The sequence below is a fragment of the Parus major genome, chromosome 17, assembly GCF_001522545.3.
Source record: "Parus major isolate Abel chromosome 17, Parus_major1.1, whole genome shotgun sequence".
NCBI classification, from domain to species: domain Eukaryota; kingdom Metazoa; phylum Chordata; class Aves; order Passeriformes; family Paridae; genus Parus; species Parus major.
Genome location: NC_031785.1, coordinates 8725886 through 8745739, shown reverse-complemented (window position 1 = coordinate 8745739; position 19854 = coordinate 8725886). Strand labels below are relative to the sequence as shown.

At 47.6% G+C, this 19854-nt stretch overlaps 1 protein-coding gene across 1 annotated transcript in view; it reads left to right on the top strand.

The window, feature by feature from the left end:
* The window catches only part of CACNA1B (calcium voltage-gated channel subunit alpha1 B), a 225353-nt gene that overhangs the window by 177973 nt on the left and 27526 nt on the right, over positions 1-19854 (top strand). The window contains exons 25-36 of the mRNA XM_015644531.2: positions 451-547; positions 2517-2677; positions 3564-3701; positions 4515-4716; positions 6317-6481; positions 7469-7579; positions 7746-7829; positions 11520-11525; positions 16405-16521; positions 16786-16851; positions 17458-17549; positions 18583-18733. Of these exons, the coding sequence (XP_015500017.1) occupies positions 451-547; positions 2517-2677; positions 3564-3701; positions 4515-4716; positions 6317-6481; positions 7469-7579; positions 7746-7829; positions 11520-11525; positions 16405-16521; positions 16786-16851; positions 17458-17549; positions 18583-18733 (1390 nt within the window). The remainder of the gene's footprint in view (positions 1-450; positions 548-2516; positions 2678-3563; positions 3702-4514; positions 4717-6316; positions 6482-7468; positions 7580-7745; positions 7830-11519; positions 11526-16404; positions 16522-16785; positions 16852-17457; positions 17550-18582; positions 18734-19854) is intronic.

The following is a 19854-nucleotide window of genomic DNA, read 5'->3' as shown; positions in this document are numbered from 1 at the left end:
TGCCTCATCCAGAAACTCTCCCTGTTTTATCCAGTTGGGAGGGAGGAGCCATGTGTGGCTTTGTCCCTTCTCCTGCTGGGAATGGGATGGAGGAGCTGATCCTCCTGTCCCGGTGCCTCTGCCCTGGCTGGGAGCGTTGTCCAGGTGTGGAGTCGGGGCAGGAACGGCCCCAGGTCCTGGTGAGTGGCTGGGAGGTGACAAAGCCTGGCCAGCACCTGTGGCTGAGCCCTGCCAGGACCCTGTCCTGCCCCTGCCTTCTCCTCCGTGCTGCTGGAGACATCCCAGGGTCATCCTGCCTGCAGCCCTGGTGAGGATGGACACAAAACCTGGCAGAACATCCCCAAACCCAACCAATTCCACCACCAAAGCCACCCTGGATCCCCACAAACACCCCAGACCTGGGAGCAAACCATTCCCTCTGTTGTTCTTGTGCCTTTTTCTCCCTTGCAGAGGAACCAAGGGCAAGGACATCAACACCATCAAGTCCCTGCGAGTCCTGCGTGTGCTCAGGCCCCTGAAGACCATAAAACGGCTGCCAAAACTAAAGGTTAGAAAATAACCCAAATTTTCCCTTCTCTGGAGGTTTCTGGCTGATCTGAGTGGAAGCTGGTGGACTCCAATTAATCCAAGTTATTCCTGCTGCTTTTTGCAATGAATCTCTTTGGGAGATGAGCATAAACAGCTGGGCAGATGTTGAGCAAAAATCAAACACTTGGGTGCTTTTGCAAACATCCTGGGAAATGTTGGGGATTCTTGTGGGTCTATGTGAAAATAAAACCTCTACAAATAGAAAAAAAAAAATGCAAATAAATTAAATTACAGTTCATAAGCTCTTCAATGTGATAAAGGAGAAAATGGGGTTGGGAGGGTTTGGCTTTCCCTAGAGAATTTAACATGAATAATGCAAAGTTTTCCACAGGCTGTCCAAAGAGATTTGTCATTGCTATGGGAGAAGCTTTAATTTATTAATCTTTCTGTTAAAGAATCCATCATTCAGGGATTTATCCCTAGAACACTGATCTGAAAAATAAAATAAATTTAATAACCTATGATTACTCATCTGACACCAACAATTTGAGGTACAGGCAGGTCCTGCAAAGACAGAATGGAAGGAGTTAACAAAACTCAGTAATTTCTGAGGTTTGGGGACTCTTCAGTACCTTTTGTGAGCTGTTTTCTGTGAGAGCTGGGGAAAAAACAATGATTGTTTTGGAAGGCTGAAAACGTGTTTGACAATTCCTGTTTTCCCATCAAAACAAGGCTCAGCTGTTCTGTAGATTTGCTTTTGTCTGAGCCCACCATTTATGCTTAAATAATTTCAGTTTTATGCACACTAAATTTATCTGGAAAGGAACAGTAATGTTGAACCATGTGGAATTTCATGTAGGATTCCTGGGCTGATCAGAAGGATTTCCATCAGGATTTCTGGGCTGATCACAGGGATTTCCATCAGGATTCCTGGTCTGATCAGAAGGATTTCCATCAGGATTTCATGGGCTGATCACAGGGATTTCCATCAGGATTTCTGGATTGATCACAGGGATTTCCATCAGGATTTCTGATCTGATCAGAAGGATTTCCATCAGGATTTCTGGGCTGATCAGAAGGATTTCCATCAGGATTCCTGGGCTGATCACAGGGATTTCCATCAGGATTTCACAGGGATTTCCATCAGGATTCCTGGGTTGATCAGGAGTGTAATTCTTTAAATGATTCACTTCCATTCAGAGGAACAGGAGCAGGATTGAACAAACCCTGTGCTTGGGCAGGGAGCGCTCAATTTCTGGTATTATGACAAACTTCTGACTAAAATGAAACTGTGAATTACTTGTAATGAATCAGGGCCTCATACCCACGTAGGAAATGGATTCGAGGAGTTCTTAGCAGGGAGTTCAGGAGTGCACATGCTGACTACATTAGTCACACCTCATTTTGACAGACAGCTCTTTAGAAAAATATTTATTCAAAGCATTTGGTTGTTTTGTTTCTCCTATTTTTTTTTTTCCTTATTATTCCAACAGTTTTTACCCAGCCACTGGAAGTAAAATCAAAACAAGTGCAATTTTCATTTTATAATGAAATGTTTGCTCAGGACTAATATTGTCTTGACATGCTGTGATTGTCTTTGTAAATGTTATGAGCAGCATCAGGAAATTCAGTGGCACAGCCAAAGCTGTTGATAAAGCAGGAGATGAAGGAAGCTGGAGTTGTTTCTCACAGCTTTGGGAGGTGAAAATCCATCGAAGCATCCATGGGTTGTGGGATGAGTAATGAGTCCCAAATGAGAGGGATTTAGGTGGGATATTGGGAAGGAATTGCTGCCTGTGAGGGTGTGGCTGCCCCTGGATCTCTGGAAGCCTGGGAAAGTGGGAGGTGGGAATGAGATGATCTTTAAATCCTTTCCAACCCAAACCCTTCCATGATTCCCAGAGTGTGGTCAAATGGTGGATGCCAAGATTTTTGGATGAACTTTTCCTTTCTTCCCACCCCTTGACCTTGTCCCCCTGCACCCCCAGGCCGTCTTTGACTGCGTGGTGAACTCCCTGAAGAACGTCCTCAACATCCTCATCGTTTACATGCTCTTCATGTTCATCTTCGCCGTCATCGCCGTGCAGCTCTTCAAGGGCCGCTTCTTCTACTGCACAGACGAGTCCAAGGAGCTGGAGAAGGACTGCAGGTACAGCTGGGAGCAGGGAATGTGGGAGGGAGCAGCTTCCTCCAGCTCCCCAGGCTGCCCCAAAGGCAGGGATGTGCTGAGTGGGAAGAGTCTCCTGTAAATAAATCAGTAATTCAGCACAGGTACGCTGGAGGTGAATTTTCCCTTCTTTAACAGCTGTGTCATTCCTGGCTCTGATCTTCAGGATACAGGGCAGGCAGCTTCTTTCCTGGGAAAGCTGAGTGGGATTTTTGAGAAGGGATTTTGACAGTGTGTCTCCTCTTTCCACCTGTTGCCTCGATTCTTAGAGATCCTATGAATTAGGAAATACACACTGAATAAATAATCAGAAGCGTGGGACATTAAAGAGCCTCTAATTAATGAGGAGAAGGACAGGATGTGAATATCTTAAAAGCCCTGTCATGCTTTGTCCTTCCCAGCAGGCTGGCAAGGTGTGTTACTAATTATGGAAAATGATGTGAAATTACAGAATAGGGTGGATTGGAGAGGTTCTCCACACTCCAGGCCCCTCAAAGTGGGATATATTTAGGAATTAGATCCAATCCTGGAGAGGGAGCCAGTGATGTTTCCCCATCAAGCAGAAGTTTTCTGTCAGGTCAGACAATTTAGGGGCCAGCATGGTGTTAATGGCTGGCTTTGCCTAATGAATGAATGAATGAATGAATTTTAATCCCCTGATTAAAATTTCTTTCATTTTCAGGCCTCAAGTCCAGTTCCCATGGCTAAAACTGGCTCCAAAATTTGCCTTTACTTCTGCCACAGACTTTGAGGGAATCTCTTTGTCTTTAACCCACAGCACAGTCCAGACTGCGCTGCTGGGCCTTTCCAATTCTCCTGAGTCCTAAGAAATGCCTGATCTCATTGGCTCCAAATCTCTTTTTCCTAGGGGTCAGTACCTCGATTATGAAAAAAATGAGGTGGAGGCACAGCCCAGGGAATGGAAAAAATACGAATTCCACTACGACAACGTGCTCTGGGCTCTGCTCACACTCTTCACCGTGTCCACAGGGGAAGGGTGGCCAACGTGAGTACAAGGCACTGGCAGGGGCTGATGGTGCAGGTAAAGCAGGTCCCCAAAGCTCTGAGGGACAGCAGGTGACCTGGGAAATGTGAAAAATCTTCTGTCAGCTAAGTTTTGTGTGATTCTTGGGTGAACAGCAGGCAGAGCTCTGCGTTCTCCTTGCTGCCCTGAGCTCACACGAGGATGCTCAGAAGGTTTTTGGTTCTTGCTTCAGGCTTTTGGACTCACACACCTTTCTCAGGGGTAAAGCTGATAATGGAAATGTAAGAAAATAAAGGGGACAAAGTATTGTGAGCTCTGCTGAAAATCTGCTGGATGTGACAGGCCCCAAATGACATTTCCTGTTCAGCACACGACTTTATTTTGGCACGTGTGGAGTGCAGTGTGTGGCCAGGGTTTCTTTGCCTCGACATTCAACTCTTTCATGAAATAAGGGCTAAAAGAGCATCAGCCTCCCTTTTCCAGTCCCTCACTGTGTTCCCCTACTTGGATGTCATCAACACTTCTCTTTCCCTGCTCTTACTCCATCCCTGTTGACTGGAGAAGAGAAGCCAGATCCAGCTGGATCCTCTCCCCTTGGCCAGGGGGGATCAGTGGATCTGGACACATCAAATCTCCACCATTCTGCAGAATGGTGAAAAAGAAGGGTTTGCCTGAAAATATCCTCAAGGAAAACTTCTTCCCAGCCTTGTGGATGGGAGCAAGCTTTTCCTGAGCATATGTGGAAAACCCTGCAGAGGGAGTGATTCTCAGGGGGTCCTTGGTGCTTCCCAGGGATTGTGTTGACCTCTCCTCTCTCTTTGCATTTGCTTGCAGTGTGCTGAAGCACTCGGTGGATGCCACCTACGAGGAACAGGGGCCCAGCCCTGGCTACCGGATGGAAATGTCCATCTTTTACGTGGTGTATTTTGTTGTCTTCCCTTTTTTCTTTGTCAACATCTTTGTGGCGTTAATCATCATCACCTTCCAGGAGCAAGGAGATAAAGTGATGTCAGAGTGCAGCCTCGAGAAAAACGAGGTACCCACCTCTTCTGACTCCAGAGTTGGTGTTCCAGGGGCTCAGAGCTCCTGGATACTGGTGGAAGGTCACTCCCTGTTCCCCCTGTGCTGGGGAGACTGGGGACCAGTGGTTGTTGGAGGGTGTGTGGTGCAGAGACCAAAGAAACGAGCGGCTGCTTCAGCTTCTGCATAGAAACAAACCCAGGGAGAGCCCCCAAGTGCTTCCTGCTGGGAACCACTGTCACACATCCCCCTGGAGCACAGCAAAGTGAGGATGGATCTGCCCTGGCACAGCTTCCCAGAGCAGCTGGGGCTGCCCCTGGATCCCTGGAAGTGCCCAAGGCCAGGCTGGACAGGGCTGGAGCAGCCTGGGACAGTGGAAGATGTCCCTGCCATGGCTGGGGTGACACTGGATGGGCTTTAAGGTCCTTTCCAGCCCAAACCATTCCATGGTTTTATGTTTTTGAGTGTGGAGGGGCAGAAGGAGGCAAACCTTGAGGCCAGACCTCAAAAACCAATCTGAGGTTCAACTGCTGTGGCTGCCCAGGGGAAAACTCCTCTCTCTCTCTCTGGTTTTGTGCCTGGCTGGGATTTCTCCTCCTGGCAGCAGCCAGAAGGAGATGCCTTGAGAAGAGTGTAAGACCAGGGCAAGAAACTGTGAGGCTTTTCTTTAATGCCCCCAAAATACCATTGTTTTCCACTCAGGGACATCCTGAGCTGGTTTTTCTTTAGTTACTGGCATCTGTGTATCTTCCTTCCATGGCTGTATCCAGTTTCCTCCTCAATCCTTGCAGATTTTTAGCATCTGCAGCATCCTTCCTCTGGGGTCCCGTAGCCTCAATGACCTCTTTTGGGAAGAACCATCTCTTTTCATATATTTTGAAACTGGAACCTGATTACTGATGAAAAGAGATGAATTTTTAAGCGATTTTTAATTAGTTCCTTGTTTGTCTAAATGAACAAAAAGTCCAAAATAAAGCAGAATGTTTAGAGAGCTTTACCCATGTTGTTTTCCAACTGAGCAGAAAGTGATTTCAGACTTGCAATTATGTAAATCCCAGATGAGAAAACTCTCCAGAATCAAAACCTCTTGTAGAAGGCAATTTTTATCATAGTTTTATATTCATAATAAAGTGAACAGAAGTAGCCAGTGAAGGGGATCTCTGAGAGCTTACCCAGTGCTTTTTGTGCATAATTTATTGGTAAATTCAGTTCTGGTTTTATGAAACATTCTGAGCTGTTCAGGTGTTGCTGTGAGGACACACCTGAGTTCCATAATATTTTTTAAAAAAACATAAATAACATCTTTACCAATCCTCTGATTCCTACAGTTTCCCATCAGGAGGAATTAAAAGTGTTTTTAGAGATGGGAAGGGATGAGGACCTGGGAGGAGCTGGGCTCTTATGGAATGTGGTAGGACTGCAAGGGACATAGGGATGCTTTAGGGTAAATATTGCAGAAAAATTGATCAGGATTTGGGGATTCTGTGCCACATTTTACAGGAACAATCAGTGCTCACTTGATGTAAATGCTCTGCTCACTCTCCCAACCACATCCTGATGGATAAAGACTTCCAGCCCTTTTCCTGGCATCTTTTCATCCCCTTTTTGTTTTGTAGAGGGCCTGCATAGACTTTGCCATAAGTGCCAAGCCCCTGACCCGCTACATGCCTCAGAACAAGCAATCCTTCCAGTACAAGATGTGGAAATTCGTGGTGTCCCCTCCCTTTGAGTATTTTATCATGGTCATGATTGCTCTCAACACCATCGTCCTCATGATGAAGGTGAGTGGGATCTTCCTGCATCTTGGAATTTTGGGTTGTTGGCTGGAGAGACTCTCAGAGAGTCTGGGGGGGCTCAGCAGAGCAGCCCCAGCTGTCCCCACGTGCCTGGTGGGGTTCCTTTGGCTGCCAAGGGAGGTGGATTAGCTGGGATGGGATCCCACCAGTGGGGTTCCCCAGGGTTTCCAGTGGTGCTTGGGCTCAGCCCCTTTGGTGTGTGAGCATGGGATGGGAACTGGGATCTGCAGGTCCTGATCTCAGCTCAGCCTGGGCTTTCTCCTGCAGAGCAGGGTCCTGGGGCTGCTCAAAGTCCAGTCAGGCCATGGAAATTCGAACTGAAAGAGTAGCTTTAGATGGGATATTGAGCAGGGATTGTTCCCTGGCAGAGTGGGCAGGCCCTGGAATAGAATTCCCAGAGCAGCTGGGGCTGTCCCTGGATCCCTGGCAGTGCCCAAGGCCAGGCTGGATGGGTTTGGATCACCCTGGGATGGTGAAAGGTGTCCCTGCCGTGGCTGGGGTGGAACGGGATGGGATTTAAGATCCCTTCCAACCCAAACCATCCTGTGAAATTGCTTAATTTTAGAACAGCATCAGATTCCTGGGATATGATCCAGAGTGGGGAAAGAGACATGGGGATGATGTTCCCTCTTATCCCTTGCCTATCTTAGAGTATCTTCACAGCCAAGGGGTCTCTGTGTTCTCAGTGGAAGAAACACAGTTCTGCACTTGTCCTCTGGGTTTGAAAATGCCCTTCCTCCCTCCTGGTCCGTGCTGTGCTTACAGGGGATCCCTCAGCAACAATCTCCACTTCTGGGGGCATTCCAGCTGCCCCCTCAGTGCAGGATGCAGCAAGAGAGACAGGAATAGTTGTTTTGTAACCCCAAATGCCACTTAAAGTGAGCACAGAATCCTGACTAAAATGAGCAGGAATCAGCTGGGAAAGGTTTTACTCTGTCCTCCAGTAACAGCCTTTCTTCCATCCCACTTTAGTTCTATGATGCTCCAGAAGCTTATGAAGAAATGCTAAAATGCCTGAATATTGTGTTTACATCCATGTTTTCCATGGAATGTGTGCTGAAGATCATTGCCTTTGGTGTGCTGGTAGGTGCCTTCCTCGTTCTGTTCCACCTCTTTCCTCTCTCTACGAAATGCTCGCGTTTCGTGATGTTCATTTAAAAACAAGCAAACAAAAAACCCCCCAACCTGTGCTGGCAAAAAGAAAATAACCCCTGGATCCCTCTATTCCCCTTGTGTTCTCGTTTGGCAGAATTATTTCCGAGATGCCTGGAATGTCTTTGATTTTGTAACAGTGTTGGGAAGTATTACTGATATTTTAGTAACAGAGATTGCGGTAAGTACAGTTTGCTTAATTTATTTCATTTATAAACAAAGCTGTGCCCTGTCAAGACACTGAACCTTCTCCCTACCAGCCTTATTCCCTGGAGCTGCCTCTGGGAGTCATGATGGCCTTGGCTGACCCTGTTCCATGAGCTCTGCTTTTCCTGGAGCTGAGCGCAGCTGTCTGCCCCAAAGAGGGAACAAAGCTCTGATGAGAACCACGGCGCTCGTGACTCTGCCAGGAAGCAGCTCCCTCTCTCCTGCACCAACTGCTCTGTCCCCAGGCCTTTTCTGCCTATTCATGGAAAAATCCTGCTCAGTTTAGAGAGGGAAAAGACCAAAGGGATTCTGCTGTGTTAATGAGGGAGGTTTTTTGTAGGGCACATGTCTGGCCCTTGGGGTTTGTGCCCAGTCTGGGTGACGGGGCAGGGGGAGGGTGAAGTGACAGGGACACAGGGACAGTGGGAGAGGTGAAGAGTCTGACTGCTCCTGTCACAAAGGCTCTGTGGGGCAATGAGTGAATAAACAGCTTTCCCATGGGATTTCTGGCCAGCCCTACAAGGGCTGCTGTCTCCCTGCTAACAAGTGTTGTATATCTCACAGCGTGGACAGGCTCATCATTACATTTGGAAGGATTTTTCCATAGGGGCAGCCAATGTCTGTCTCAATCCCTGAGAGTCTGATATTTCCTGATGTATAAATTGCTCCTCTCCTCTCCCAGTGCATGTTGTAGCTGATGATGTGTCAGAGTGTGATGAATTTGAACTTGACCATAACTTTTTTTCCTCAGTCCCAGGGGTTTGCCTGTAGATTTGTTTTCTGTGTGCTCAGAATTGTGCTCCCCATGTTCCTTTACAGGTGGTGGTGAAGACCATGTGACTGTTTCTAACAAAATGCCTTTTAATTTAACCTCCTTGGTACAAAATAACTCACAACCCCCTGAGTTTTCCTCCCCATACAAATGATGTTCATTTATCTGCTGGTGCATCCTATGTTGAAAGCTTTGGATTTTGTTTTCAGTGCAGCCAGGCTAAAGTTACTCAGCTCACCCTCTCTGAGTGCTGTGGGAAGGCCCAGGGTGCTTGTCCCCTCTCCCACAGGATGTGTTTCCTTATCAAGGGCACCCAAACTTTTCCCATGGTTTGAAAATTCATGGAAACATTTGCAAGTCAGCCACAAACAGACTGAACCTTTTCCACCTCCACTTTGGCCACTTCTCCTGGGAGGAAGCAGCAGTGACCCAAGGGTAAGGGAGCCTCTGGTCGCTCCCAGATTGGTGTCTTCTCCTTCAGGAAGGTTTCTACTTCTCAACACCAAGCCCACACGCTGCTAAAATCCTCATTTTTGGAGCTGTTTTGCAGGCAGGGAGCAGCCTGCATTGCCCTTCCCTGCTCAGATAATGGGATGTCTCCTCTCCCTCCAGCTCCCACAGGACGGCCCAGCCAGGGAATTGGGCTGTGAGACATTTCCAGCATCAAAACCTTTGCAGAGTTGTGGGAATAACCCCTAAAACCTCAACAGGGCTAAGCTCCCAGGGAGCCACATGCTTTCCCCTTCTCCTCCCAGGTGGGAAAGAAGAGGTTTTTTTTTGGTTTATGAGGAACTGGATGCATTCAGTCCTTAGGGAGGATTTTCTAAAGGAGGTCACCAGATTCCCCTGGCAGTGTCCAGCGTGGAGCTGATCACAAACATCTCTCATATAAAAGTCAGACCACTCCAGCCCTGAGCTCTTGGTCCTGTGTTTGTGTCTCTGCTCTCTCTAAATATTCCCATTCTGCAGCTCCCATGTGGGGGTTGAGCTCTTTTCCCAAGTAAGAAGCAGCAAGGCAAGAGGAAACAGCCTGAGGCTGCTCCAGAGGAAGTTTAGGGTGGATATTAGGAATATTTGCTTCATGGAAGGGGTGGGAAGGCTCTGGAACAGGTGGAGTCCCCATCCCTGGAGGGATTTGAAAGCTGAGTGGATGTGGCACTTGGGGACAGTGTTTAGTGGTGGCCTTGGCAGTGCTGGGGGAATGGTTGGACTCCATGATCTCGGAGATCTTTTCCAACTTGAACAATTCCCTGATTCCTGTGTAGCCACCAGCTCTCCTTCCCTGCTTTTCCCTTCAGACAGAGCTTGCCCAGAATTCCAGGTGGGGCAGAGCAGGGAATAAAGGCAGGGGATGAGCATTCACTGAGCTGCTGCTGAACCAAGCCCACCTCACCTTCCTCAGGGCAGAGAGAGGTGCAGGAGTGTGGAATGATTTCCTGAGCCTGACAGACTTTCAGGCTCTCAGGGGCTGATCTGTTTCCCAAGGGAAAGTCTTTTGGGAAACTTTTCTCTCTCAAGGACTGTTGTGTAAATAAGATTTCAGTTCTCCAAACAATGACACAGATGTTCTGAGAGTTTGTTTCTCTTGTCCCACCCATGGGGTGAGAGAGGTGTTGTTCCTTGTAGCAATCAGGTTAACCTGTATGGGAACACCTTATAAAAAGGGTTGAAAACCCCAAAATAAAGGCTTTTGCCTCCTTGGAAATGAAATCTCAGCTGCTGTGACGTGAACCTCGCTTTCTACTTCATGTCCTGTAGCGACACAGGAGCTCTCATGGAGCAGGGAGAAGCAGAGAGGAGAACAGCCCTTGGCTGTGTCCCCAGCAGGGAATGGCCCTTTCTCCACGTGCCTTCCTCAGCTGCAGCCTCCCCTCCTCTCCTCTCCTGGGCAGAGCCTGGGGCAGCCCCTTTAGTCCCTCCAACCCTCCTGGCAGCCTTTCCCATGAGTTTCCTCCCCTGGCAAGTCCAGGTGACAGCCACAAGGTGACCCTGAGTGCCAGCCTGCAGCTGTCCCTGTCCCACCACCCCCAGGTCCCTGGGGAGATGTTTTCTGACTGAGCTCAGACTCACAAATATTTGCCAGAGCATCGTTTTCCTCCGTATTTTCCAGCTGGAAGTGTTCTCCAAAGGTAAATCACTCTGGGTGACCTCACCTTGAGAAACTTGGCTTCCACCAGCCTTTAACCCTCTGAGAAGTAAAGACAAAAGGAAAAGAAATGTGTGGATTAATCTCTTCGTTTTAATTTTCCTGATTGTGTCACACGTAATTTACTTTGTGATTGTAGTGGAATATCTATTTTTTTATTTCCTCAGGCAAAAGCATGAATGTCAGTTTTTTTACCCTCAGTAACTGAGGGAAAAGAGGTGGGATTAAGGAAAAGGTGTCCATGTGGACACAGTTGGCCTTGGGAAGGCTGAGTGGGTGCTTGACAAACTGACATCTATTTCTATGCCTGGAAATATAAAAAAAAAACCATCCTGAGAAGTGTTTGTGAATTGTCTCCAAATTTGCATTACAACCCGAAATGCAAATAACAACTGCACTGTGTGTGTCACCTCAGGGATCTCCAAAGCTGATTTGGTTCAAAGCATTTTTTAATTTCTGGAGTTCCCATAAAATAACCCCTCCCCCCGATAGCCCCGACGGTTTTTTTCCAGTGAAATTTTTCAGAGTTTCCTTTTTGCTTGTCCTGATTACTCATTTTCTCTTTTGTTTCCTGTTTTTGTTCCTTATTTTCCTTATCTACCTGCTGAATCACGCCATCCAATCAACATACAATGCGAAAACCATGTCTCCGTCTGTATGTTGTGCACCTGCCGCTCAAAAAAAAATATATATAAAACTTTGTAAATAATCTTGCAAATATCCATCCATGACAACATCACATATAGGACACGGTTGGTTTCATTGAATTTAAACAATTCTTTAAATTCTCTGCTTTGATTTTTCTCTTGTTTTCCTTTGGTTTGATCCGGTTTTGGTTTTGTTTTGTTGGTTTGGTTTTTTTTTTTTGATGAGAGTTCCGATTGCTCTGGTGGAAAAGCCTCACTGCTGCGTGCCCTGAAGTGGCTTCTGCCCTGCACCTCCCTCCCTGGGCTCATTGGTGACCTGAGCAGCTGCCAATAGCCCGTCCCTGCTCCCTGTGCCACCCCCTGTGCCAAAGGGGACACTGCCACTTGCTTTATTTCCCTGGGAAACAGGAGGAGATGGCGAGGGAAGGATGTTCTGCATCCTGGAAACGCTGGGGTTTGGAGGTGGTGGTACCAAATTCAGCTCTCTGGAAGTGAAATGAACCACTTTGGCTTCTTTTTGGATGAGCTTTCTGCTGAAGGAAGCACCTGACAGCCTTAACAGGTGTTTTAACCTGTGTGTGGTAAGGCAAAAATATTATTGGGGTGATGGCAGACTTGATTCCCTCAAATCAAAAATGATGGGGAAGAAGGATCTGAAATTTGAAAATTCTCTGTGACACCAACCCAAAGAAGAATCCTTTTTGCCACCACAGTGGACACAGAGTCACTGGATGCAAACCCAAAACCCCAAATAAAATGAATAAATTATGACCAGAGCTGAAAAGTACCAGGAACCAGATCCCACTGGGAATTCAGTGCCAAAGTGCAAATTTATCCTAAAAATGCCTTTGGAAATATTGACCTTTATCTTTAAAAATCACCAATTAACCAAAAGAGAATTCATAAAGAAAAATGCAATCAGAAATATATCTATTTTTCCATTCTTAATTATCTTGGCTATGGTTGATAACACAAATGAGACCAAAAGCTTCTCAAAAAAACCCTTGCTCAGCCACCTGACACCAGCTCTTGGATCTGTGAACATCCGCATTTCCTGTTGCACAGTTGCTGTTAAGAAAGAAAAGAGGGTGAATTTTTTATTTCCAGGCTGAACAGAAGCTCTGTGGATGTTCATGGAGGGTCCTGGGGGGAATTTTCTGCTGGGAATCAGCAGAGAAAAAGACAATGTGTAAGTTCAAAGCTCGCCCAGTGCCAGCCAAGAAGGGAATCCTCCATGGTGCTGGATCCCTTCCAGACGTGTGGGAGCAGTCAGGATAAATTTAAAGATTTTGCTGCACACCTGGCCCAGGCAGCACAGAAAAGGGTTCTGGCATTAGCTGTGAACATAAAAATCTATCAGGAAAAAATCAGTTTGCTAAATTTTGGCTGCTGTCCCTGTTGGAGGTTAAAGATTGAAAAGCTGATCCTGCACTTCGTTAGGGTTGGGGTCGTTATTCCATAGAGTCAGGTCCAGGCTCCTTCGACCTCTCGGCATCCAAAATCCCGAGGGGCAGCTCCAATCTCTGCTCTGGGACAGGGACAGGGACAGGGACAGGGACAGGGACAGGGACAGGGACAGGGAACGGCTGGAGCTGGGCCAGGCCAGGCTCAGGCTGCAGATCAGGGCAAGGTTCTTCCCCCAGAGGCTGCTGGCACTGCCCAGGCTCCCCAGGGAATGGGCACGGCCCCGAGGCTGCCAGAGCTCCAGGGATGCCCAGGGTGGGATGTTGGGGGGTCTGGGCAGGGCCAGGGGCTGGAATTGATGATCCTGGGGGTTCCTTCCAGCTCAGGATGTTCTGTGATTCTGTCAAGTAGAGAATGAGGAGATTTCTGGGCATCACACTCAAAATATTTTTTCTGGCACTCCTGACTCAGGGTGGAAGGACTGATAGGCAGGGCTGGATGGGATTTTGGGCAGGGATTGTTCCCTGGCAGGGTGGGCAGGCCCTGGCACAGGGTGCCCAGAGCAGCTGGGGCTGTCCCTGGATCCCTGGCAGTGCCCAAGGCCAGGCTGGACAGGGCTGGGAGCTCCTGGGATGGTGGGAGGTGTCCCTGCCATGGCTGGGGTGACACTGGACGATCTTTAAGGTCTCTTCCAACCCAAAACATTCTGGGATTCTATGAAAACAACCTAAGGAAGGGTAACAGAGCAGGCTCCTGTGGTGGGACAGCCTTCAAGGGCAGCTCTTTATCAGTGGTGTTTATTCCCTGTTTCCCCACTGCTTCCCAGTTTTTTCAGGGATGCATCAGCCATCTCCTGTTGTGGGAAGTGGTGGCAGTGCCTGACCATTCCCAGACCCCAGGCCCTGGCTGGTGCCTGGATCCCTTCAGTACCAGCCATTCCTTTTTCAGGAAAATAGTGACAGGCCAGGGGGAAAAGGTTTTCCAAACAGAATTCGTTATTCCTCAGATGGATGATAAAATCCTAAAGCTCTGGTGCCTGTTGTGAGCACCGTGAGCACATCTGTGCAACAGGAAAGGAAAAAAAAACCCAAAAAACAACCTGGAAAAGATGATTTTGATTGATTTTGATGACCCAGATATGGCATGGCACAGAGGTGGCTCAGTGGGAGGAGCATTGATGCCAAAAAACTGTTTTACCCAAGAAATACAGCAATGTGGAGTTTCCCCTCTGGCTGCATGCCATCCCAATTCCTGCCTGGAGAGCTGAGGGGTGGGAGGATGGGTTTTCTCTGGGGGGTGCTGAGGGTGCCACGCAGGTGGAGCCCTTCACCAGCAGCGTGGGGAATTTGCCTCTCTCCAGGCAGAGCTGAGAACTGTCCAACAGTCCCAGGGTGGTGGTGATGGGGGATTTTCCTGGGTTGGGAGTGATTCCACATGGAGCCGAGGCTTTCACTGCTCTCTAGGAAATGGCAGTGCCAGAGTCAAATAGGGAATGTGGGGGGAAAAATAAATCTATGGATTGTTTATCCATCTAAATCTCAGAGAATGAGGGGGTCACAGAAATAACTGCACAGTCTTGAACCCTCTTCCCATTTATTTCCATGGGTAGCACTGGGGTAGCTCAGCTTGCAGGGCAAGGTGTTAAACACATCCTGTCAGCTCTGATGGTGAGGTTTTAGCAAAGCCTGAGCAGGACAACGCTCCTGCTGTTGGGCTGCAGTTATGTGGGAAGAGGGAGATCCCACAGGATCCCACAGAGATGGATCTCGTGCCCCTGCTCCTCCTTGGAGCCTGAGGATTGTGCACAGGAAGGATCTGGCTTGAGCATTGCTCTGAAGTTAAAATCAGAATTTCAGACACACGAGGGCTGATCCAGTTCCCACTGCTGGGGAGATTTTCCTGATTAAAAGGGCTCATGGTAAACGTCTGCCCTGCCCTGGGACCAGGGGAAGAAGAACCCCATTAGGGACGGTCCCCATTACCCAGCTGGGTTCCAGCTCTGCCCCAGGGGCCTCTCCCAGCCCTGCCCTGCTCAGGTGAGTGCAGCTGGATGTTGTGGAGGGAAGGTAAGCGCTGTGAAAACCAACCTGGAGCTGATGCTGAGACAAACTGGACATTTTCAGTGCCTGTTCTGCCCAACCCAGGGGAATCCTCGCTCGTGCTTTGCCTGCCAGAGGTGGCTTCTGTTGCTGGCTTGAATGAGCTCAGTGTTGTCTGCTCCTTCATTGAACATTCCTGTGCTTTTCTCTTTTCTCTTTATTTGAAGATCGAGTCTGATTTTCGGTCTGTGCCTAACTCTGAGCTGCTTGTGGTTTTAACCTGAGAGAAACCGAGTGCATGCCTGAGACTGAGTTCTGGAACTCTTTGATGGGATTGGTGGAATGCAATGCTAATGGCCCCAAAACTGAGCTGGCATTGAAAGAATCCATAGATCCAACAAGCCCCCCAATTTCAGCATGAGCTCTGTAGCCAAATGAGCAAGAAATGTGGGTCAGTTCAATGTGACTTCTGGTAAAACAATAATCCGAGGGAAATACAATTTTTGCTCATCTTTACCAAGCAGAGCTCCTTATGATTATATTTGCTGCTTCACTGCTCAATAGTTTAAAGTGGGATGTTTTCTCTCTTTAGCTCACTCAGTCAAATAAGTGGCTGTGATCAGAGATCCACAAAAAAGTGAATTATGGAAAGGGGAATATTTTTTCATCTCCTTAAAATAGGAGGGCAAGAGGGATCTGGCTTTTGCATGTTTTGTTTTGGAAAGAACCCTCTCTAGATTAGCTCATTGGGGCAAGAATCCTCTTTTCTTCAAAGGAAAGAAAACAAAACAAAAAAAAAGGGGTGAGGGTGGGGAAAATCCTAGAAAACAAATGGAAATCAGAACCTGCCTCCAGCAGTTCTTTGATCCACTTGTGCAGACACATTTAATGAGAATTTGGAAAACCAGCAGGTTCCTAAGGCATCTCCCTGCTGGTGAAAGCTCAACCTCCCCAATTGACCTGCTGCCCTTGATCCATCTTCCAAACAATCTTCTGGTGCCGTTCCTCCTTGGCAAACCTGTCCAGTTTCACGCTGTACAAACACTGGAAATCTCCAGGTTGGAAAACATCCTCATTCTTCCAAGGATGTTTGATTCTTCACTGGACAATGCCTTTCTTTGTCCCTTGCGAGTGTCTTGGCTTCAGTTCAATTCCTTGTCAAAACCGAGCTGACCAAGACTTTCAACCAACCTCATTCCTTTTCAAAATGAAAATCCGGCACCGTCCCCCTCTCCCTGAGTCTTGAGGGGGAGAAAATCTGCCCTGCTCAAATCAAATCAGCCTCCAAGGACAGCGTGACAGGGCCTTTTCCTTTTCTCTCATTGACCCAGGAGCAGAGGGGAGGGCTCTTGTGGAGAGGGGTTTTCTCATTCTTGCTGCATGTGGAGTGATCTGCACTGACGAATGTTTCTTTTGGAAGGTTTTCTGGTGGCCGATTTGCTGCTTAGATCGTGAAGCTGGTAATTTTAATTTCTTTTTTGCGGGCTGTGGTTTCGGATCGCGGTCGTTTCTGAAGGACACAAAACCTTTACTTTCCGCAGGACAACTTCATCAACCTCAGCTTCCTGCGGCTCTTCCGGGCAGCCAGGCTCATCAAACTGCTCCGCCAGGGCTACACCATCCGCATCCTGCTCTGGACCTTCGTGCAGTCCTTCAAGGTGAGCCTGGGCAATGTGGGAAGAGATTTGGGGAGAGGGTCGTGCTTGGCGCATGTGGAGCATCTTCCAGTGAGGATCCAAGAGCTTCCCTTGTCTTGGAACGGCCTCTCTGCACCTCCACAGAGCAACGACAGGAATTCAGAATTCTTCACATCCTCTTCCCACTTCCTACACCTGAAGGACAAATGCCACACAACTCAGTCTTGCCAGGGGATTCAATGTTTGGACTTGCTGTCGTTAATCCCACTTTTTCCTTTCTCACAGGCCTTGCCTTATGTGTGTCTCCTCATTGCAATGCTCTTCTTCATCTATGCCATTATTGGCATGCAGGTAAAATATTTCATTCTTTCATTCTGGCCATAAGCAGCCTGGGTTTGTTCAGGGTGCAGATGGTTGTTGCCTCCCCAGCAGGAGCAGCAGTGATTTGGGATCAGGCAAAAGCTCTTCTTATCTGGTGTCAGGTAGATTGGAAATGAAAAAAAAAAAAAAAAGGCCTCATTTTCTATTTTAATAGAAAAATATTTTTTTATGTTGAAGCATCCCCTGTGAGCTGGACAAACCAGCTGTGGGCATGAGCCTGGATCACGTTTCAGCACTGGACATCTGTGAATCCCACGGGAAAAGACATCCCTTCCCCTGGGTATGGACACATCAGGAGGCTGAGAGGAGGGAGCAGCCCAGGCACTGCACCTTCCTGAGAAGAAATATTGAACTTTTCTCGGCCTGGGATGGAGCTGAACTGCTGGAAAGGAGCTGTGTGAATACAAAGCACATTAATCTTGTGTTTCATCTCCACAACACATTTTTATCTCCCTTTTCAGCACAGAAATTATTCCAGCTTTTGAGAGCCCTTAAACGAGGCCAAATCCTTTCCCTGCCTTATTTTCCATCTCCACTTGATGTGTCTGGCTGAATCCCTTCTGCTTTCCCTGGCAGGTATTTGGGAATATTGCCTTAGATGATGAAACCTCCATTAATCGGCACAACAACTTCCGGACCTTCCTCCAAGCCCTGATGCTCCTGTTCAGGTAAGGAGAGGATAAAACACCCTCTGGTTTGTGTGGGAACAGCAAAAATATCTTTGTGCAGGTGCCAGTCGAGCTGCTCAGACATGGACATCCTTTAAAACAGATATTTGTGTAAATTATCCATTGTGTAAATTATCTTCCTCCTCCTCAGCAGGTCGGATTCAACCCCTCTGCAAAGTGTCACCTAGAGCTGTGACACCCCATGGCAGCTCAGGCAGAACCCCACTGGTTTAACTGATTCATGGTTTCCTCTCCTGAAACTTGGTTAATTGCTTTAATTGGCTGTTTTTGCATAACCAGAAGTCAACAGCTCCTACACCAACCCCATCTCTGCTTCAGAATTCAAGTGTTTCCTTCTGGGTTCATCCTGCCTGGAAATGAAGCATTTTCAAGTGAAAAACCAATCAATTAAATAACAGATTTTCATTTTAAGACCTGGCAAAAGAGGCTCTGCTCCAGCTCGGGGCAGTCTGGGGGAGATGTTTTATTTTGAGGACAAACTCTCTGGGACTCTAAAGTTTTTCCTTTTGGCTCTTTTCTCTCAATAGTAGAAGTCAGAGAGGAAGGAGGGAATCGGTGAAGAACACCCAGGAGACTGTGATGAAAAAGAGACCCAAGTCCAACCAGCCCATGCTGGAATTTTTCTGCCTGATAAAGGAAATAAGAGATTCCAGTGGAGAAGCCTGGTTTCATTTCCCATCCTCTCCACTGGCTATAGAGCCAGCACTAGGTTCAAATCTAAACTCTGCTTACTCAGATTTGTACTATTTAAATCAATCTGGTTTTATTCTCCACAGAAACAATAAAACTTTTAGCCCACCTGAGCCTGGCTGGTTTCTTTTACCTCCCTGTAACAGAGGGAAATGTTCTTTCTCCTTTCTTTTTCGTGAGTAGTTCCAACTCCCAGTGTAAATCCAGTCTCTGCTCTTGGACACAACCTTCCACCTAATTAATTTGGTTGATTGGGTTGTTATTGGAGGGGGGCTGTCATGGGGAGGGCTGGATAAACTCAGCCTCTGCTCTGGTGTTGCAGGAGCGCTACAGGGGAAGCCTGGCACGAGATCATGTTGTCCTGCTTGAGCAACAGAGCCTGTGACCCCCTCTCTGGCCTCACCAAAAAGGAATGTGGCAGTGATTTTGCCTATTTCTACTTTGTGTCGTTCATTTTCCTCTGCTCCTTCCTGGTAAGTCAGTCCTGACCCTCCCAAAGTGGGGGTGTTGGTGTGGATCCCCCAAACCCTCTCCTCCCCACCCCTCTGCCTCCTCCTCATCCCTAATTAGAATTTACACACCACCAAGCCAGCTTTGCTAAACCCCATTTATCATCCTGCTGATAAAATCCCCAAAGAGATCATTCAGTCATTAAAGGGAAAGGGTTTATCTTTCTTCTCACAGGGGGGGTCTAATTTGGAATTAAGCGTTAATCGGGTTTGTCTTGATTTATGCCATCCCTTTGAAGAGGGGCACTGGGGAGGGCAGGGGGACAAAGTCTGAGTCCTGGGGGCATCACACTCATTTCACAGAATCCCAGCATCTGCTGAGATGGAAGTGACCCACAAGGATCATCATTTGTTTCCCAAACAAATGCAAAAATCATTTTTTAAATTCTTTTTTCTGCCAGAAAAGCTTTATACATGAAAACTCAGAGCTGCTGGGTTTGGTTTGTGCCTGTGGCCATTGAGGGGCTGAGCTTTGTGAGGTGCTGATGCCTTTTGGGGCTGCCTGAAAACAGAGGCCAGGCAGAGTTAAGGGAATAAAAAGCAGTTCTATTTATTGAGGGGCCTTCAGGGACATTTTGGGCAGTCAAAGCCCCCCAGGGGCTGCACCCAAAATGGGCAGTGGCTCACGAGTTTCACACTTTTATAAGTTGGGTCCATTTGAACATTGAGGGTTCATCCCCCAATTCCAGCTGCAGGTAGTCCTGTGACTTTATTGGAATAAAGGGAGAGGCCATGGGACATTCCCTGGGGTCTCTCCAATTTTTTGGAGGGCACAGTCTCCTTTTTATCCCAATTTCCCTCTCTCTTTCCCATTGCCCGAGGTACTGGAGAGGCACAGACTTCCCGGGACGCCTGATACCTGAGATTCCCCTCTAATGTAGAACCCTCCCTCTTCATTTTTAATTCTTATGGAATTTATGGTGTTTCCCCATTTCAATATCCAGTTTCATTTACCAGCAAACCTACAGTTTGTTTGGAAAGGCAAATATCTTTTTTCCATTCATCAATCAGTGGAATCCATCCCATGGTTTCTTTTATCTCTCAGTGCTGGTTTTATTTACCAGCAGACCCAGAGCTTGTAAAGA